The following is a 19441-nucleotide window of genomic DNA, read 5'->3' as shown; positions in this document are numbered from 1 at the left end:
CCCCCCCCCCCCCCGAGTAGAATTCAAATGACATAATCAAAGTTTGCTTTAGTTCTTTGCTGTTGTATCATAACTTTATATAGGCAAAAGCGATACGCCACCCATATATCTTTCGAACGGGCTTACGCCAGTACGGTACACTGGATCTCTCGATTATTGTTGACATCGAGACTCCATTAGGTTACGCATCGTAGCTGATCGATTCTAGACTGCGTACAATATATATATATGTATAGCAATTTACTTGTATAAATTAGTACAAGTAAATCGCTTACACCCAGCTGATTGACCTACTCCAAATAAGCCAGAAAAGGTCTATATTTTATATTTTTCCTCTGTCTACTGATGAACTAATGCGTCGCCATTTTGGCTATATCGTTTCAGATATCAAGATAATGTGATTCTATACTACACGCATGCCCACGAGGCAGCGCCGATTGCAACGTGGAACCAGATTTTCACAAACCTGACTATACATGTAGGTGTTCCAAATGCGGGGAAAATTGCAATAGGATCACCCGTTACTCCCACCCCCCGCCCCCGGGCATCATCTTTAGGACATTTGCTAAATCTCTCAAATCACTCAAACAAATCAAGATCAGTTTATGATCGCAACAAGACTCGTATGACCCATAAGGTGGAGTGTTTCATGTGGCTCAATATATTTCAGATGCTGTGTCGTTGACCTATGCTTACGAAATTTTCTACTACTAAAAATCTAATTGATGATATATATTAGTCCAATATGTCAAATCAATTATTTTTTTTAAATGATTGCTGTTTATATGCTATTCGATAGTTTTGTATTATTATATCTGTATGTGCGTAAATCTATTTTAAGAAGCGGCGAAAAGCAAAAGAGACTTTTCTTCAACTTGTTATTAAAAACGAAATTACTGTGTGAGTTGAATTTCTTTATTTATATGTATTGCTGAAACGGACAGCGCGTTTGGTGTTTGTACACGGGTGTTGAAGAGTAGCTCTATACAATAAACCTTGTTTAGACATTAGGTGAGCTAATAATAGTTGAGCATATATTGATAGTTGTCGAGCGTTCCACGTTTACGTCATCTTCCCAGCCAGAGTCCAATCAGTGTTACGATAGCACCTATTTTAGCTAAAAAATCGTGACCAATGCAAAACAAGACACAATGATTGGTTCCAGCCGGGCTCGAACCGGCGACCTTTTGCGTGTAAAGCAAACGTGATAACCGCTACACTATGGAACCACGGGGTGTTGTGAAGTGGTAACATAATAGCCGCTGAATTCTTGCTTTGTCTCTTGGTCAACTGAAGAAAATCTGCGAAAGGATTTTAGATATATGAATCTACACGTCAAGATGAATCGTCGTACACTTCCATTGACAAATCTCCTATTCGGCTGCATCTATAGTAACGAATGGACAAACGAATGGATAACTTTACATTGGATAGCCTGGATAAGCCCCTTACTTAATGGTGAGTCATGTATATAATGAAAAGAGATTGCGGCCACCATAGGTACACCAGAGCAATGTTCACTATAATTTTATCGGTCTATGACTTATTTAAAGTATAATTAAATATATTATTATTATTTGAGCGTTTTAATATTGTTAATAAGGAGCGCTAGCTTCAAAAAAAATTTTAGCGTTGCGAATATATCCGAGACTAATCTGCTTCTATTGATTTATGATACGCAATACAGTGGGCTCTGCTGGCCATTCTCGTCATATTCGTATGTGCCTACCAAAGTGAGCAGTTCTGAATCGCTGATGGTAAAAACAATCCGTCCGTCGAGCGGTAGCCTAACCATGATTTTGAGGTATTTCTGAAACAGGCTTTTTTTTCTACTTAAATACGTCAGTTGTTCACTGTTATATTCAAGAGGTGCTTAGTGAGATAAAAGTAATGTGTGTACCCATTCTAAGGAGCGTCCACCGTTTTCATGATTTTCCTTTGATTTATTACGTCTGCCTATAATCTCAGACCTATTTACCCACTCGTCTCGTCTCTGTTTGAGTGATTAGTATCATTTATAAATTCGTGTATGGACTACAATGCTATCGTGCAAGCGACGTGTAACCAACAGATACTACAAATATCTTACAAATATCTGTTTTTGTTTTAAAATACAACATATTTTCTAAGTTCGACCTCAGAAGCAAGTGCTGATTAAGCCTGCACGTAACCTGATAAAAAACTACATTAAATTCGCGCTATCTAATCCCCGCTGTTTGTACATTCATACAATGCAATAATATAGGTATCCCAAAAAAGACTTCGCACTTGTACTATTCAGACGGACCCGCTTTCCAGCATAAATCGCAAGAAAAAATCATAAAGAAAACCAAATCAATACTAGGGGCACCCCGTGTAGGGCAACCTGGGATGGATGGCATCGTGAAATATGTCATCTTGCCAGTTATGTTAGAAGGCCGGAAGGTAATGTACATAGGTTCTGTGCAGCACGAATTAATTATAGGTACCTTATTGTATCCTACGAGCCAACGGCCTGAACATTAAGAGGATATACAAAGTTCCTTATAGTGTATAAACTGTACTTCTGGCGAATGAACGTAATAGGTTAAGAAAGCACAAAACCAAATATCAATATAGACTAATGATGGCCTATAATAAGCATTGATTCAATTGCTGAATATTTTCTGGTTATCCATATTTAGCATGTCATCTGCACGACAGACACATACCCGACTCCGCTGGATGCCGAAGAACTCAGCTCACCGAAGCTTTCATTGGTAAACGTTTTGTTTTCTCGAACTGGAAAGTGCTACTATGATTTTTCTCCTGATAAAGCGATAGTATCGCTCCTCAAGGAGCAAAGAGGTACTTTTATTGACGCCCTAGCTCTAAAAGTATTTCATGGCCGCCTACATTGGATCACGGTAGACCCTGGATATTCAATAGTTTCCTTAATAGAACCGAAGATAAATGCCCATGAGAACTATTAGTATATATATATTTCTACAGTATAGTCCGTAGAAGCTAAACACACGGTGTCACCAAAAAAGGGATGGCTTATATAATGAAGAAAAGACGAATCAACAATCGAGCCTAAGTATTCATCGTTAAAAAACACGATCTACTGCTGTTTACTATCAAACAGAGCCGATAGCGACAGGCGCATATTCCGATATCGTTAAAACTACGAAGTTACTAAGCACAAACGAAACATTTGAATAAGTTCTTGCTTTTGTGGATACAAGCCTAGATCATATTTTCGATTTTAGGAACAGGAAGCACCTAAATAAGTTTGCCCATTAGTATTTCAAAGGACGCTACTTAAACGTACTCAAAGCGTGTAGAAATAGAAGCACGGTTACATTATATAAGCCCTGTGAATATCTCCCTTCCGTAGTATTTCATTACGCAACTTTGCAGCAGTAGAAAGTCGACATTAGTATAGAAACTATTATAAACAGGCTTTGATTCGTGCCTCAAATATTATTGAGTAGGCATTTCTACCCCCTGGTCATAACCAGTCCTCGAGTCAGGCAAGCTGTATGAATAGCCAGTAGAACCTTTCTTCATAGAGGATTATTGACCGAATAGAAGAAAGCCATAAATGCATTTACGTATGAAATCAGACCATTACTATAATGTATTTTAAACGTAGCGCTTAACTGCAATAGTGGGCATTTTTATTTTGAATGACCACAGTTTTAATTAGAAAAAATACACAACACTTTACCATTAAGAAAATCATATAAAATAAGCACAACAGAAGAAAATTACGTATATATACAGTGTTGTTAGAAGAAAATTAACCATTGGTAAAGACTAATATACTTGACGTTGCCGCGGTACCTGAGGTTCTATAGTTTACCATTTGAGCTCAGATGTAAATAAGGTAATATCGATATTTTCATTGTATTAGCCCCCCTTTGAAACATTGGACTTGACGGTCTTTCCAACACAAACCTGAGCCAAATCGTCATGGGTCTATCTAGCTCACGTACGTCGACTTGATACCAATAGTGATTCAGACTGCCCGAATTGGCCGAAATCATACAGTCAATCATTGACGTTACCACAACCAATCAAAAAGAGACATACCGCTAATTTACAGGTAACAAATTCTTATCGGAAAATCCTTTTTCCACATTTTAGCAATTTTTAACGCCGCGATCGTTGAGGTTTAGCTGTTATTTATTTTTTTTTTATGTATACACCTATATGTTCGAGTACGATTGCATTCGAATCGTCCTTAAGAACCGAAATTTTACGGTGTCTTCGCACTTGACCACTGCGCGTAAGCGTTTGTATTACTTGATAAGACGTAAAAATATGTCTCATTAAATCACGCAGTAGTTCTAAAGCTTCAACTTAGGTAATTGTCCAAATTACGATTAATTCATAGTAATCAGCTTGTGTAACTTAGCCTCGAAAGCAACAAGCTAACAAGAGAAGAGCTTATCAGTCCACCGAGTCCTCCTTATAACTAGCCCTGACTACAGATTGCGAATCTTTACGACATTGGATAGAAAGATACGTTTAGGATCGACGAACCCTGAGACCGATTAGTGCCTTATATAGATCACGAATGCTCGACTTCCCATAAGCCAATGTCGCCTCCTTCCTTCTTCTCAAGGACGAATCATATAGGCCTTCTGAAAACAACCACAACAGATGATTTATACGTGACAAGCTGAGGAACCAATCATCCGTCGACTTGTTCTATTAGTAAAACGTGTGGTTATTGAAAGACCTTCACACAGTTCTTGTCTGCAGTAATTATGATAACGGGAAGACATTTGTGACGCCATCCGCCGCTCCTCATATCACCAACGAAGCAACCTATTTCGAACCATACGCTTCTTTAGTAGATAATGATTATTTCATATTTTATACCTATATTTATTGTATGGGGCGGTTACATCGGTCAAATCAACATGCTTTTCTCCATTTGATAAAGGTCGAATAATAAACAACGTTCCGAGCACTGTCCCTAATGCATTTATGATTCCGCCTGTGGTATACCAACATCGATAAATGAGCAAAAACTTATCGTTTCAACAACACAGGAACTATATTCGAATCAAGCGAGGCTACGAAAACCTTAGTTTGAGAGTTTAAAACTTTTACGATTTCCACCTGACATTATTCTGCCGCCGTACATCTGCCTATCCATGTACCCAAGTTATCTTAGCACGTACCCACCGTTTCGCGGTATTCAATGCGATTATAACATATTGTGGCTAGGGCAAAATGCAAACGTGAAGACTCTCTCCAACGGCAGTTTTTCTCCCATTTTGTCGTGCTCACCGTGCCTGCCTATCATTCGAATGGATATTTCAACTTTGTTGCTCGCGCAAAGTTGCCGTTTCTTGTTTTGGACCAATGAGAAAGTGCAAACAAGACACAGGTCAAAGTATCTCGAGCGCATCTCATCGAGAAGAGGCAACATGGCCACCGAAGCGTTGTATCTTATGCTGCTATGCCGTCATCAGATTTACCACGACCAGTTGGCGACTACCGGGTCACAAAGCTACCCATTGGAAAGCGTATTAAGCGAACGCTAATAGTGGTATATGGTAGAAACTATTTCACCATTTGTCTGCGTACGGGTGAGGGCGTTGCCAATTACAGAGGTAATGAGAAAATCACTGTGTTTTTTTTTGTTTTTTTATCTTTGACATTAAAACGAGGGAATAATCAATCTGTCTGGTGACAAACAGTCAGGTCGGCCAGAAATACACTAACGGTTGACCCGGTTCGACTGGATATTGTTACTGTGCCATTGTTATTATCGTGTAGCTTAGTAGGCTAAAAATTACGTTCTCATTTGATTGATTTTGTATAGTTATGGTGCCTGCCGTTAGTTATCTGGGTGTGCTTTAACGGAGACAGCATTTGTCACATGATTGTATTTCTTTGCCTGGTCATCTAATGAGGGTACGTATGTGTGTGTGTATGAAGGACAGGACTACACTTGTCCTGTACGGTTGGGCTTGCTAGAGGACAGGAACATGGGTGTACTGCGAGTTACGTTAGAGTAAGATATACAGGGCAGGCGGATTTGTGTTGCTTTTAACAGCATACCCTGTACAGTGGGCTCCCGAAAAGCTACTGATATCAAAGAGTTGTTATTGCAGCGCTTGACAATTTCATGAATAGCATCTTAATAAATGTGTACTTTGTTTCGTCGGTTTCAAATAATGGTCAAGGCCACCATGACCTGGAAGTGCATAGTTTTTGTATGTCTGTCGCAGAAGCATAGTCTCCAAATATATTGTCAAATTTCTATTGCGCTTAGTAAACTAGTACTCCAGTGATGATAGAGTTTTGTCCATATAGTACCAGCGTAAAACTATAAACAGTATCAGCTACAAGACGTGAAGTACTAACCCGCCAGAATGGCGCCGTCGGCCGCAGTTAAGTTATACTCTCTAAACATTTGCTTTATGTTTACTTTAGTCAGAGCAATCAACACTTACAGACACCTTAATAAACATCAATCATTTCTATAGAGGTACACATGCATACGTATATATATATATATATATATATATATGCATGTATACATATATATACATATGTGTGTGTCTAGCCAAACGTACCGGCATTTCAATTTTGGATTACGGTTTTTCGAAGCGTGCCCTGTGGTGAACGTAAACAAACCGGAAACGTTTCTCACTTTGAATAACCACTAGAGTAAATAGAGTATTTCACCTTGTCTCACATACATTGCGGATGATTGTATCGCCATGTTGTTTGGACGATTGACGTACGGCGTATATTACAGGCGCGGATCATTCGAACTATGTATGAAGAACCGTTGTCACTTTTTAATTCCTTCATTATTTATGCGTTTTCTGTCCTCCCACGCGCTATCGAAACGGAGAATGCAGAAATTGTAGAAACTATGTGTTGCGCGTCATAGAGTTACTGAACGGTAGAATCGTATAAACTCGAATATAACAATATGATACATTGCCTGTGCACGACGATAGTCTTCTATAGTGATTAATTAGCGACTTTAAACATGTTAGCGCAAGCACCGCCCTATAAAAAGATCCATATAATGTTATCTGGTACTATTAGGTCAACGGCGGTTACGGCTGGCGATCCCCTAAGGCAGCTAATCTCTTGGAAGACATTTTCCAAAACGTCTTGTTTTCACCTGACAAGGTAAATATTAAATAACCCGCTCCAGGCCTAAGTGTCGTGGTCGCTCTTTTCAATTTACAGACGGCATTTTTTATCGTTTCTGATTCAGCCTAACAAGGAGGAAGCGTCTTGAAATCAAGCAAATGCACCTAGATTTCTGCACGCTTATTAACTCAAGCCCTTCCCCACGTCAACAGTTTGAGCTACAAAGATCGACATAAAAATTTTAAAAAATGCTTTACTATACTTCTGTCAACAAATAATATAGATAACAGTTTCCACATAATTATTGCCTGTTTTTTTTCATTGATTCTAAGATGAATTCCGGTGTTAAATTGGGCTTCAGGACTGAATAAGCCAATAGCGCAGTGTGATTTTAGAATAATGTGCTCTAAATTTACTTTTGTTAAATCTGTTCCTTTATTGATACCATCACGCAATGATTAAACTGGGTCTGGGAAAAAAAGCAGCTATATTTGGAGCAGTATATTTCTCTTAAAAATGCTTCTGAGGATCTTCTTATTTGAGCTTCGATAAGAAACTAAAATCGAAGACGACAGCAAGTATCCTTGATCTCAATTGACGGGTTCTTTGTGCAAAAGAAGAGTTAAATTAAAGTGCGATTTAGCCTGAACATGATCGCTTCTATATCGATCAATAGTTGTTTTTATATCTGGTAATGTCTTAATTTAGCATCGTTTCAGGCGATTGGTTCTTTTCCGTTCTTTTGAACGAATTGTGTTTGCGCCCGGTTTCGAACTTGAGCAATCAGTTCGCTATCCGTAACTTTAGCAAGTTAACACTTTATGACTGTGTCATCGGATTGCCTATTTCTTATCATTCATATATTGTAAACAACATCGACACAAAAAAGGGAGCTGTTTTCCAGAAAGAGATTTTTTTGACGGCCATTGTCAGATGACGATGGTCATCAAGATAAGATTCACGGTCGAGTTAGTTACTTGATGTTCCTCCATGTTTTTTGATGCAGGTATAACAAGAGGCCACTTCTGAGATAAGCCCCCGGGGAGTTGCAAAATGAATATGAGCTCGGTCTGGACATTCTTCTTTGAGGGGCTTTATTGTTTTCTGTTATTCACTTTCCATACGGTGAAGTTTCTGTGGCACCAAGGCGAACGAGACGGCAGGGGCAAGCTGCCTTCGATCAATAACCGAATACTCACCTATTCCGGAGTACAGATAGCTTCGCTGATTCGGAAAAAAATTGTGAGTACTGGTTTGTTATGGTCTGAAAGGCTTGTGAATAAAGCTGCGGGAAATGACTAAAGAAACGAGAACAACGACCACGGATCGCTGGTTCCGTTCCGTTATATTTTCAAGATATAATGGACTAAAGCAATCTATAGCATACAATTATCTCAACAGAATGCAGAATTTATGAGAGTGTTTAACATTAAAATGGGATATTGGACTAGGCGTACAAATGAAATGTGCGTCTTTGAATTTTATGCATGATGTCCACTCGATGATGTTCGATGAAGCTCAGTAACTTCAGTGGATTTTGTCCGGATATCGTCATTTAGCGAACTTTTTGGTACGACCGAGATTAAAATAGTACCAAAACACGCTTACGCAAAGTTTCACTTCGAAATCACGAATGTTGAAGTCGGGTGCATAGACTTCATATAGTGAACCTGGACAATAGTCACTGGAGTAATATTTACGTAGACACACATTACTAATAAACGATATGAACATTTTCCGTTTTTGGTTTGAATTGTTAAAGATGAAAAATTATTGTGATGTTGCCTGATTTTACGAATATCTGTACAAACACAATTTTCATCTTCGCTCAACAGCGAGGCACATTATTTGTGAAATAAAACAAACGATGTGTTACGCGATGGCAGGGAGTAGTCGTACGATGTATATCAATGTACATATATGTATATACAGTTTGAGACCTTGCCTAAAGAATGCCTCGTAACATAGTAGATTGCCACCGGGGGTTCGATTCTAAGCTGATTCTTGGCTTTATTTTAGTCATGGCTCTCCAATCAACTAATAACTATTTTTTCTTTTTTTAAATGTTTGTGCATCAATGAAAAATCGCATAGATCACATCCGAAGAGGTCGTACGCGTTTTCATTGCCCGAATCGAACAGGTAAATCCGCTTCTCAATGCTGTGGTATCAGAAAGATTCGAACAAGCGCTAGAAGAGGCTCGACGAGCTGATGAACTCGTACGAAACTCGACGGCATCCCAGTTAGCCAAAGAAAAGCCTCTTTTGGGTGTGCCAATCACGACAAAGGAGTCAAATTCTGTTGAAGGTAGTATACGATTGTACATCAAGTATATAATTGGTATTTAGAGATTATGAAGCCGCTAAAGCCAGCCAACTGTGGACATAGAGGCAACAATGAGCGCTGGACCAATTCGTGCCATTTGACATGACTCTGGTAACCTGTCATTTGTCAACAATGATTGTTTCCTCCTGTACAACATATACTGGGTAAACAGAACGAAGTATGCTGCGGCAGGTTTCATTTGCTAGTTATGTACAACTACGCATAAGTGAACCTTAGTGACCTTAAGTAAAACTGTTTTGTCTCCCATACGCCGGAGCTTTTGTGCACTGGCTATGTAGACGTTCAAAAAACATACCGATGTAGCGCCTTGCCTCGCCATTGTGCATACAAAACGATGCTTGTTTATCTCGTAATATAATCTAGTTCTTCGTACAGGGTCAGATACGTCGTATCAGCTATAGCTTTCCACGGTAACTAATTACATGACTAATAATTTATTCGGTTCAAATCAGATATAGTGGCTGTGAACAGTTGATAAGCCGGTATATCTATGACAATGATTGTATTGATAGATTGGCAGATGATAAAGATAATTCAAAACGAGTTAATTATAATAATCGTACGATTACGGATACATCCGTATCTCCATGAGTGATTTCATCAACGGCGGCAAATCGCACCAGTATATTAAACAAAACCGTTAGATACCTATAGGATTCCGGGTCAAAATAGTTGAACTTAATTATCGTCTAGAAAAGAACACTGTCCCTTTAGGATGGTTAGTAACAACGATATGGCTGTGAAATCTCTGAAAACGAGACAATGCGAGACCTTTTGAAATTTCTTTCGCTTACTACCTTGTTGTGCAGGACAATGCGCAGATATCGGCTCAGTTATCCATAAGGGTGAACGGTCGCCGCAGGACTCCGTTTGCATTCGAATGCTTCGATCCGCTGGGGCAATACCACTGTGCGTAACAAACGTGCCCGAAATGACGATGTGGATGGAAACGTCGAACTTGATTCATGGCACAACCAATAACCCATACGACCTTCACCGCACCTGTGGCGGATCCAGTGGTAACTATACATTACACACACACGGAAAAAAAACGCCGTGATGGAAAACAACGAAAAACGCCAAAAGAGGAAAATGGATTTTGAAAACGGGCCAATTATACGTCGAGAGTCCAGAAATTCGCTAGCCATTATTAATAATGATGATCGAAGTAGTTAATGCAATTCACGTTTTTCCGGTCTCCTTCTGCTACATTTGACGCTGCTATAATCAGGAGGTGAAGGAGCGCTTCTCGGAGCAGCTGCTTCAGTTATAGGTGTCGGCAGTGACACCTGCGGTTCGGTCCGGTTTCCGTCTGCATGGTGTGGCGTGTTTGGCCACAAGGTAATGAATACAGCATGAATTTCTGCTCCAAAATATTTCTTATTTCTATATCTGGCCAGGGCATGTCCTATCAAAATAACTGTACAATTATACTGACAACTACTTTGTCAAGGTCTTTGCACACCTTACAATTGAATGCGCAATGGATAAAAGTTTAAAATGTTTTTTGTTAATTTCAAGATGGAAGGAGCCTAATTTAAATATCTGCTGGTATAATTTCTTTAGCCATCTGCTGAAGTAATCGATATCCAAGGTCTCGTCCCGGAACCTGCGAAAGGTATGGCACCAATCGTATGCGTCGGACCAATGACACGATACTCAGAAGATCTTAGTCCTGTACTTCGGCTACTTGCCCGAGATCCATCTAAACTACAACTTGACACGCCGGTATTCATTTGATCTTCCCTGTTTCGTTGCCTGAGCCTAATAGGTAGTTGAGTCAATTTCACGTTAGTTGTAGGTTGTTAGTTGTATTCAGTTATATATCCGTGATCTGGACTGAGATGCATGACACGTTCTCGAAAAGAATATCTCTAGAAAACGTTTTATCTTTTCGGTTATTTCTGGAAATCCGTCGCAGGTGGACATTTCTAGGTTGAACATATACTACATGGATGAAGAGGGCGCATCGTACTTTTCATGTGTTCGCTCTGACATGCGTTACTCCGTAAGGAAGGTCGTTTCACATTTAGCTGCAACGCACGGCTGCGAAATTCAGGAGATGCGACCTACCGAACTCTTTGCCGATGGTTTCACTTTCTTTTTGTCGACGATGGAACGTCTTGGAGTGCCGCCAACGCGCTTCTTGTTCAAGTTGCCTCCTAAAGTGTGTTTATGTTTATTACGCCATTATATATATATGTCCATATATATATATATATATATACATAGAGAGAGAGAGAGAATGTTTTTCTAGCTTGTTTGCATCAAGCTTGTTGGATCATAGTTAATTTATTTTTATATGTATAGCATTAGCAAAGAGGTGGACAAATAAAATGTACAATTATGAACGACGGCATTGTAAGCACAAGCGAGACACAAAAAGAGCTTAGAATGATAATGGAGCTACTCTAGCGGATCCTGCAGAGGCCTGAACACTCTTAATAGGTTTCTACCTCAGAGAATATTTATATTATATATTCTAATGCTTGAACATTACCAATGTCCAAAGGAGTTATCGGCCGTAAGCAACTTCTCGTTATCTAATTTGAAAAGGCGGTGCTGATTAATTATTAATTTGCTGATTTGCTTACTCGATGTACTTGAAACCCGTTGCCTTTGCAGGGTATCAATCCAAAGCGGGAACTGTTCCTTAAAGTGGCCGGATTGTCCTATCATACGTTGGCTGCTATTCGAATGTCGTGGATTGATAAACGATACCGCAAAAAGTGTTATGCCAGTAGGAGACGTCGGAACCTGGACAGACTCGAAGAGCTTGAAAGGAGGCTGAACGCCATGCTCGGAGATAATGGGGTGCTCATATTTCCCGCGATGCTCAGTGCTGCTCCCTTCCATCATGCGGTAATCAGCACTTTAACGCAACACAATCAATTAATATATTTAGTCAGCCCCTTGCTGCAGGTTTTAATTAAGCCTAATTTAGACTGGATACAAAAAAAAAACCTAAATATATTCGACTAGCCAATAATTTTTTTTCTACACTCCAGCCACAGCTACACCCGTACGGATTTCTGAGCTTAATCGCGCCCTTCACGGTCCTTAAGATGCCTGTGACTATATGTCCGATCGGACTCAACGATGAGCGAGTACCACTTTCCGTTGCTGTGGCATCCCGAAGGTAGAGACGTTAATGAACCCGTTGCAGTTTTAGGTGGAATTTTGATTTAAAATGGTTTGTCATAATTGGAGGTAAGCCGAAGAGCCAGTTATATTCGGTTCAAGGGTCACCGCCCAAGGTCGTTTTGCATATTTACGCTATTCGGTGACTCACTTAGGGCATATTCTATTTAATTGATCCTATAAAGCTAGCCGAAGAGCGGAAAGTAAAAGCATCATTTTTATGGGTAAGATGCACACTGAACAACCTAAAGATCGGAGCGAATCTCAACGCAAGCAAAGCAAAAGCACTTAGAAAAGTATTGCTTGGGGATCGCTATAGATTTCCTAATATACTTTCCTCTCTTTACTTGACTATTCCCTCAGGTTCAACGATCGATTGACGCTGGCCATTGCACGCGATCTCGAGAAAGCTTTCGGGGGCTGGAGACCTCCCTGCCCCTTAAACGTCTATGAAGATACTGAAAGCAATTAAACAACGAATTTTTTTTGCAGTAAATATGTCATACTGTTCGAACGCGCTGTACGAATTGAAAGGTTGGAAAGAGAATCCACCGTTAAACTTTTGATGTAAAGCTAAAACGGAAGACTGTTCCAAAATTACCAGCTTGTAATGGTGCTACGCTTTATTATCATCTAAGCGTCGTGTCTCGCTTCCCACGTATCGTAGGTGTTTGTAATATACACGAATATGTTCACGCGGATATATCCTTCTGCAAAAAATCTTAGAAAAAGGCTCTGACTGTGACAGGACATTTCAGTGTTTAACGCCTATTCGGAATAGGATTCTGAGACCTTTTGAAAATAATGAATTAAAAATTAATCGCTGTTTTTGGATTCCTAGACAAGTGTAAAGGGAGTGCAGCAGAACGTAGTAGAAGGCGTGTGGAAACGTCTATGCAGACGGTAGATTCAGGTCGTGAACGAGAATTAGGAATAAATCAAAACTGGGCGTTCACAGTGCACTATTGCAGTTAAATTGCAATTAATTGCAGTTAAATAAAGGAAAACAACTGGTAATAGAAATAAATATAAAGAACGAGTTATGGCTATTTGGAGGAATTGTATGCGTCATTTTCCATGCCGTCCCGGCTAATGCTTTAGAGCAAGCGATACTTATAAAATCGACGGCAATTTCTGCTATTGTATCATCTATTTCTCTACCTAGTGTTAACAATAATTAGGACCTCAAAAAAAAAACTGCTCATCGGAAGACTGGCGAGATTACCTTCACCCTGTAATCAGACACTGCGTTAAGATACAGGCCATGTCGACTCTCTATAAAGAAAATATACTAATAAACCATTGCTTGAATTCTGGTTCAGTCGACTGCTACCTCAAGTGTCCTTATTTGATCGGTAGACCACGCGTCTGTGACCTACCGCCAACAACATAGCTTGTGTATGTAAAAGAAAATTGATTTGTATTGAAAATAGTCAACTCCGAATCCAGGATATGAAGCGATTCTGTACAGGATATATAGTGCCTATTTTATAGCTATTTCATGTGCGCTATTTGCAGCCATTTTTCTTTTTGTCCTTTAACCAAAAATATCCCTAATTTCAAGCTTCATAATGAAATGAAGAAGTGTTTATGTTTACGTGAAGCCACTGCAAGCCATCACGTATAGTTCAAATTTTATACATCGTTCAATAACTCTCAAAGCATTTACGTCATTATTTATTAACGAACCACTCAGTGGTGAAAATATTTTTTTATTACTTAATTTATATATATATATATATATTATTAAGTAACTCATATGAAGGTTCACATATTGAAGTACAATGTATCAAAGAAAAAAAAAAGGTAAATAGCAGAGCACACATTTAATCCACGGACCTTTCGGTATTGAGCCTACCCAGTCTGCTTCCACTGTGCTGCTCTATTGCTTGCCCCCGACAATCTGACGTATTTAGGGAATTAACTTTTTTACTGAAACTGGGTTCGTCTTTACGCATTCATCTAAATATGGGTGAACAGTAGTGGGGCACTGAAGTGAATCCTTAATGTCCGTATTTTCATACAAAGAACGCGATAACCAAACAACGCATTAAAAAAACAGATAGAAAAAATAATAATCTAGTCAAGTACTTGCCGTAGCAAATGGTATTTACGCTAATTAAACGTACCTGTATGAGTACAAATGTTACCGTATAACATTTATAATCCTACAATTAAGTTTTTGACATGGTATTTATATATAACGTAACGAATAGTTCTCTTGCTAAGCGTTCCAAGGTATCGTTCAGACCAACAGAAAAACTGCCAGGCATTAACTTTGACAACTTCTGTGAAGTTATCGACTATTAGCGGAATAAGGTTTCCCACATAACAAAATGCAAATTAAAGGTGGTTAATATTCCAGAGTGTAGAAGGCATGTAATTTTCAACCTTCGCTAGCACTTGGATTCTTCTGGCGTCCAGCTGCTTCTAGCAAGGAAATGGGTACGCACTTAAACTTGAAGGTATATTGCAACACGGTTGGTATATGGTAGCATTTCTTTCTCATCTTAGAGTTGACACCCTCTGCTTCCGAACACGTTTCTTGGCAATCTAATGCCTAAAGTCATCGCCATCCTTCCAGCTATGTAAACAGACACATTTTTTCACAATATGTGCCGAACTGGTTTATGATCTAAGCCTTGCTACCGACTCAAAGATAGTGTAATGGTGAGATAGTTGCCTATTAATCATAGAACCACGCAAAATGTTGGAGGTTCGAGACTAGGTGCCGACATAATCTGCTTCGTGCTAACACACCAATCGTCTGAAATGATATCCGGTGGCAAGGCCGTGTGTAGGACACTAAACATGTAAGCACTTTGTCAAAGCCAGAACCTTTGTTACGCTAGGCTGTGGTAGAGAAACAAAGACCAATGGCAAAACGTCATTGAACGATCACTTCGACCAATAACGAGGTAAGTCACTAGACCTACTACCTAAAATACTATTAGACATACGTGTACAGGCATTCGTGCCCGTACGGAATACAAGTGTATTCGGCAAGATTATCGCGAAACGTCAGGCTGCTACAAGCGAACTTGGCCAACTTTAAAATTTAAACTTTTGAACTTTGCTTTACTAGTAGGTCAGTTTACCTAATAAATATACTACTACAGAGCGCTACCGTGTATAAATTAACGTGTACAAATACAGGGATCGTATCTAAATAGATTCGACTTTCTCGATTACGTCTTCGATGGACTTCAGTTATTTCAGGATTTAGCATTTACTTCCTAGACTGCCTGAGAGTGTCTTCACTTCTGTTAATCCATGGGCCAAGTTCGTTTGTTCAGTATCTCACCGTTGTCGTAAGCCCCATTGCCCTGTTAGGGGAATCGTGTTTGATCTTATGGTACTGCCAGTACTAAGCTTCAGACTTTCGTATGCTTTAAAAAAGAAAGCTGAGTCATTACACAGCCTTGGAGTAAGTTTCGACAGAGACTCGGTCTCTAAAGCTTTATTTTACCACTGGCTTTTTTGTGGACAAGGTTGCAAGTCAATAGTGTGTATGTCTAGTAAGTATTTAACACTATTTGAATGTGTTTCTATTCTAGGTGCTTTTGTATTTTCGTCCCATAAATAAAACCCATTTTCTTTTTTTGCGAGATTATAAATAAGAAAGGACGTGTGATATTCTATTAGTATATGGCCTGCTTCAGAGAAAAACGTAAGAAAATATTAAGAATCGGAGTACATGGATAATGCCCTTGGCAGAAAGGTGTGACTGTCGAGGCCTACACCCGGCCCATACATTAGACTTAGACTCACATGATCAATCATACATAAAAAAGTATCACCCAAAGGCTTAAAGAAATGTACAGATAGGTAATTTTTATTAGTCCAAAATTCGTCCTCCTGTGCCCGTTAGCAGTTGAACTACCTCTAAATCAACGCGTTACGTCACAGTTCTAACTCGTAAAGCAGCAGTACCTACTGTTAATCGCGGCAGAATTTCGAAATTTACCGTAATCAATTGACCGGCCGGACTGGCAGCTCGGGAAGGTTTTCGGCATTAACTACTGAGAAGCGCCGGTTTTTGAAAGACGGTCGACTCGAAAAAGTTTATCCTGCATCATTTATTTTCTAATGTTATGTTTCACTGTGCCTTGGGCTCAGTGGTGTCGTCATGGCGATTCTACAACAAGAACTTCTTTTCGTATAATGTCCAGCAACGCTATAAGTGAGGCAGTTTGTTAAGTATACTATTTTTCTACTGCCATTCCCAATTGCACGCTTGGCCTGAAGCAAAATCGAAAATACCTACGCTGCGATAATTAGTGTCACTAGACGAGAATAAACATCTTTCGGATTCTAGAACATAAGTTTCTTTCTAACTTCGACGTAAAAAGTGGGATCTTACCGAAAACGCAGTTTCCGCCCAAAGTATGCGGATATACCAATGCCAAAATGACTCTTATCCATTAAGTACGCTAGCAAGCCAAAGTTTGCGTAAACGTTGATTGTTAACGGAACTAAAATTATTATGTATAGGAAAAATTAGATATGCAGCATCCAGAGTAATGCAATATGTAGTGAAGATAAAAGTAGCGAAAGGTGTATTACAAGGTTTAATTCATTTAGTGCATTTCAGCGATCATCGGTAAGGCGGTTGCTAACTGGGCTATATGCAGTACTAGGTAAAATCAATGCCTAATCAGATCCTCCGGTCATAGCCAACTATTATTTTTGTTATATCTCATTATATGTCATCATATATCATATATATATATATATATATATATATATATATATATATATATGAAGGAAATTGATATTCTTAAGTGTAGAAACGTGCTTCAGACGAAGCGTGCGGCTGGGAATAGCAGTAGGGAAATGGTATACTTTCTTAGCAAACTGCTTCACATATAGCGTTGGTGGACATTATACGAAAAGAGGTTCTCGTTGTAGAATTGTCTTGACGATACCACTGACCCCAAGGCGGCACAGTAAAGCATAACACTAGAAAGTAGATGATGTAAGGTGAAGTTCCTCGTGGGTCTATTTTTAGAAGCAGATGCTTATCAGTAACTAGCCAAGATCGCTATTTTTTTAACATGATACGTAAATAACTTAGTACTCGGCCTCACCAAAGCGGTCCTTCAACAAGAATTTCTTTCATATGATTTATTTTGTTAGATCAGTTGAGACGTGGGCGGTTACTCACTTTGCATCAGATAACCAAGATTTTTTTAAATTACCTGACAAAAAATCCCGTCATTGACTAGTAAGTAGGTTGTCTTCAGCACAGCAGCACCGACAACGATTGCCCTTCAATATGAGGTCTATTGCTCCTTAATAGGGGCAATGGCCCGGTAATCAATTAAATAAACTCCTCTCTACTTAATCAAGGTTTTACAACTTAGCCATAGTCTAATTATGGAGCAACCGTATCAGACGTAACTTACTGTCATAGTCCGACAGTTGCCGTATGATTTGCAGCTGTAATAAGGTCGTCCTGCCTCGGCACTAAAATACACTAGAACCGATCACTTATGTCTCGTTAACTATCAAGTATTTTTCTTCATTTAAGACCTATAGAAATGGGGCACAACAATACACGGGGCAACAATGTATAAAAACAACATATAACAAAAAAGTGGTAACATTTTCGGAGTACAAACAACCGTCGATATTGTTCGTCTCGATAATTCGAGCAAAAAGAGTAAGTGCCCCCATTTCAGCCTATAAGGGCTGTCACCAAGAAAAAGGTTATTTCAAATAGTTATCTACAATATTGCCATTAAGAATTATTTCAGACGGTTGGTTCCCCTGAGCACGCCCAATTTCGATGATGGCCAGAAATTTAGTAGGCAAACACGTTACCCGCTGTGCTATCACAAAAACAATGGGTATTGTTGACCAAATTTTTGATTGCCTTTTATCGCGAGACAAACATAAAAGCAATTGCAAAAGTTTGTAGATTTCATTGTATCTTAACCCCAGGCCACTACATGTTCCTGTCAAAATTGAGATTACATATGCGTAAAAAACCCTTGCCAACCAAAGTCCTAAGTTATACGGCAACGTTCTTAACAAGAAGATTGCTTTTCAATTCAGAACTATACAAAACGATAAGAAATCTCGTTCCGTTTGTCCAAAGTTACAGGATAGCCTATATGCCGCTGTAATTATGAATGTCTTCACGTAACCTCATAGTTGTTACTGTTGCCGTCGATCGTTTACCGATGTGTTTTGCAGTTTGTGAATCCGGATCTGTCCTCTTAACTAAGGGCATTTTAATAGCGTGGTTGGCCCATTCGCTTCTTATTCTTGCTAAAGGCAAGGAGAGTCACTCTTGGCTTGTACGCTACTATCTCCATTTTGCCCTCGCTAGAAATAGTCAAGTCTCGCAGCTTTGTGGGGCGATTCTAGTGATGTCCATTCTTGTCGTCGATTTTTTAGTTATTTTTCTTGGCGTTTCTGCTACTGGTGCTTGTCATTGTCATCACAGCTCCATAAGCCCGACATTACACAAAAGAGCTCTGTGTCCTGTGACTTCCCCCTTAACTTGTCGATCCTTCCCTCTCCCTTGTTGGGCACCAATTTATCCGTTTTTTGCGACTGTTCATCAACTATAAGAGGAAGTCCACTAACGATCGGTGGAGCGGAGTCGTCCGTAGCTGCGTTGAAGGTCAACTAACACGAATCAGCTAGAACAAGTCGGCAACCCGGTGACGTTTAATTTGCCTGCTGTCACGCACCGCAATTGGCGCTGGATGTGATCTACATGACGGTATAGAGGTTGCACTGTATTTGCAGTAAGTAGCAGTTAACTTTGTAGAAAGTTTTTTCTCCAATCCTTTAAAGGCTTACAAATCTAGAAGCACGGTGAGACATCATTTCACATAATATATAT

The 19441-nt window shown here is 39.4% G+C and overlaps 1 protein-coding gene and 1 non-coding gene across 8 annotated transcripts; one reads left to right on the top strand and one right to left on the bottom strand.

Annotated features, from left to right (window-relative positions):
• Positions 1 to 1156: 1156 nt before the first annotated feature.
• TRNAV-UAC (transfer RNA valine (anticodon UAC)) lies at positions 1157 to 1229 on the bottom strand. The gene has a single exon. It is a non-coding gene; the product is annotated as a tRNA-Val (tRNA).
• Positions 1230 to 5422: 4193 nt separating this feature from the next.
• Positions 5423 to 13914, top strand: LOC111259856 (fatty-acid amide hydrolase 2-A). 7 transcript variants are annotated; one of them, XM_022832153.2, is made up of 11 exons: positions 5512 to 5591; positions 7045 to 7131; positions 8102 to 8337; positions 9189 to 9402; positions 10251 to 10460; positions 10673 to 10782; positions 11008 to 11169; positions 11363 to 11608; positions 12067 to 12303; positions 12450 to 12580; positions 12946 to 13914. In XM_022832153.2, the coding sequence occupies exons 3-11, from the start codon at positions 8149 to 8151 to the stop codon at positions 13052 to 13054; spliced, it is 1608 nt and encodes a 535-aa protein (XP_022687888.1). In that variant the 5' UTR covers positions 5512 to 5591; positions 7045 to 7131; positions 8102 to 8148; the 3' UTR covers positions 13055 to 13914. The 7 variants fall into 7 exon arrangements, with proteins under 7 accessions (XP_022687893.1, XP_022687891.1, XP_022687888.1 ...); XM_022832151.2 differs by lacking the exon at positions 5512 to 5591 and adding an exon at positions 5673 to 5895; XM_022832155.1 differs by lacking the exon at positions 7045 to 7131.
• Positions 13915 to 19441: the final 5527 nt, after the last annotated feature.

Source organism: Varroa jacobsoni, unplaced genomic scaffold (genome assembly GCF_002532875.2).
Source record: "Varroa jacobsoni isolate VJ856 unplaced genomic scaffold, vjacob_1.0 scaffold_374, whole genome shotgun sequence".
Classification (NCBI taxonomy): domain Eukaryota; kingdom Metazoa; phylum Arthropoda; class Arachnida; order Mesostigmata; family Varroidae; genus Varroa; species Varroa jacobsoni.
Note: the sequence above shows the minus strand (reverse complement) of the source record. Positions and strands in the feature narration are given on the sequence as shown.

Coding starts and splice junctions, on each gene's coding strand:
- LOC111259856 (XM_022832155.1), top strand. CDS start 8,149: ATGAATATGAGCTCGGTCTGGACATTCTTCTTTGAGGGGCTTTATTGT. Junction 8,338..9,188: donor CGCTGATTCGGAAAAAAATT/GTGAGTACTGGT, acceptor AAAATCGCATAG/ATCACATCCGAAGAGGTCGT. Junction 11,609..12,066: donor TGTTCAAGTTGCCTCCTAAA/GTGTGTTTATGT, acceptor TTGCCTTTGCAG/GGTATCAATCCAAAGCGGGA.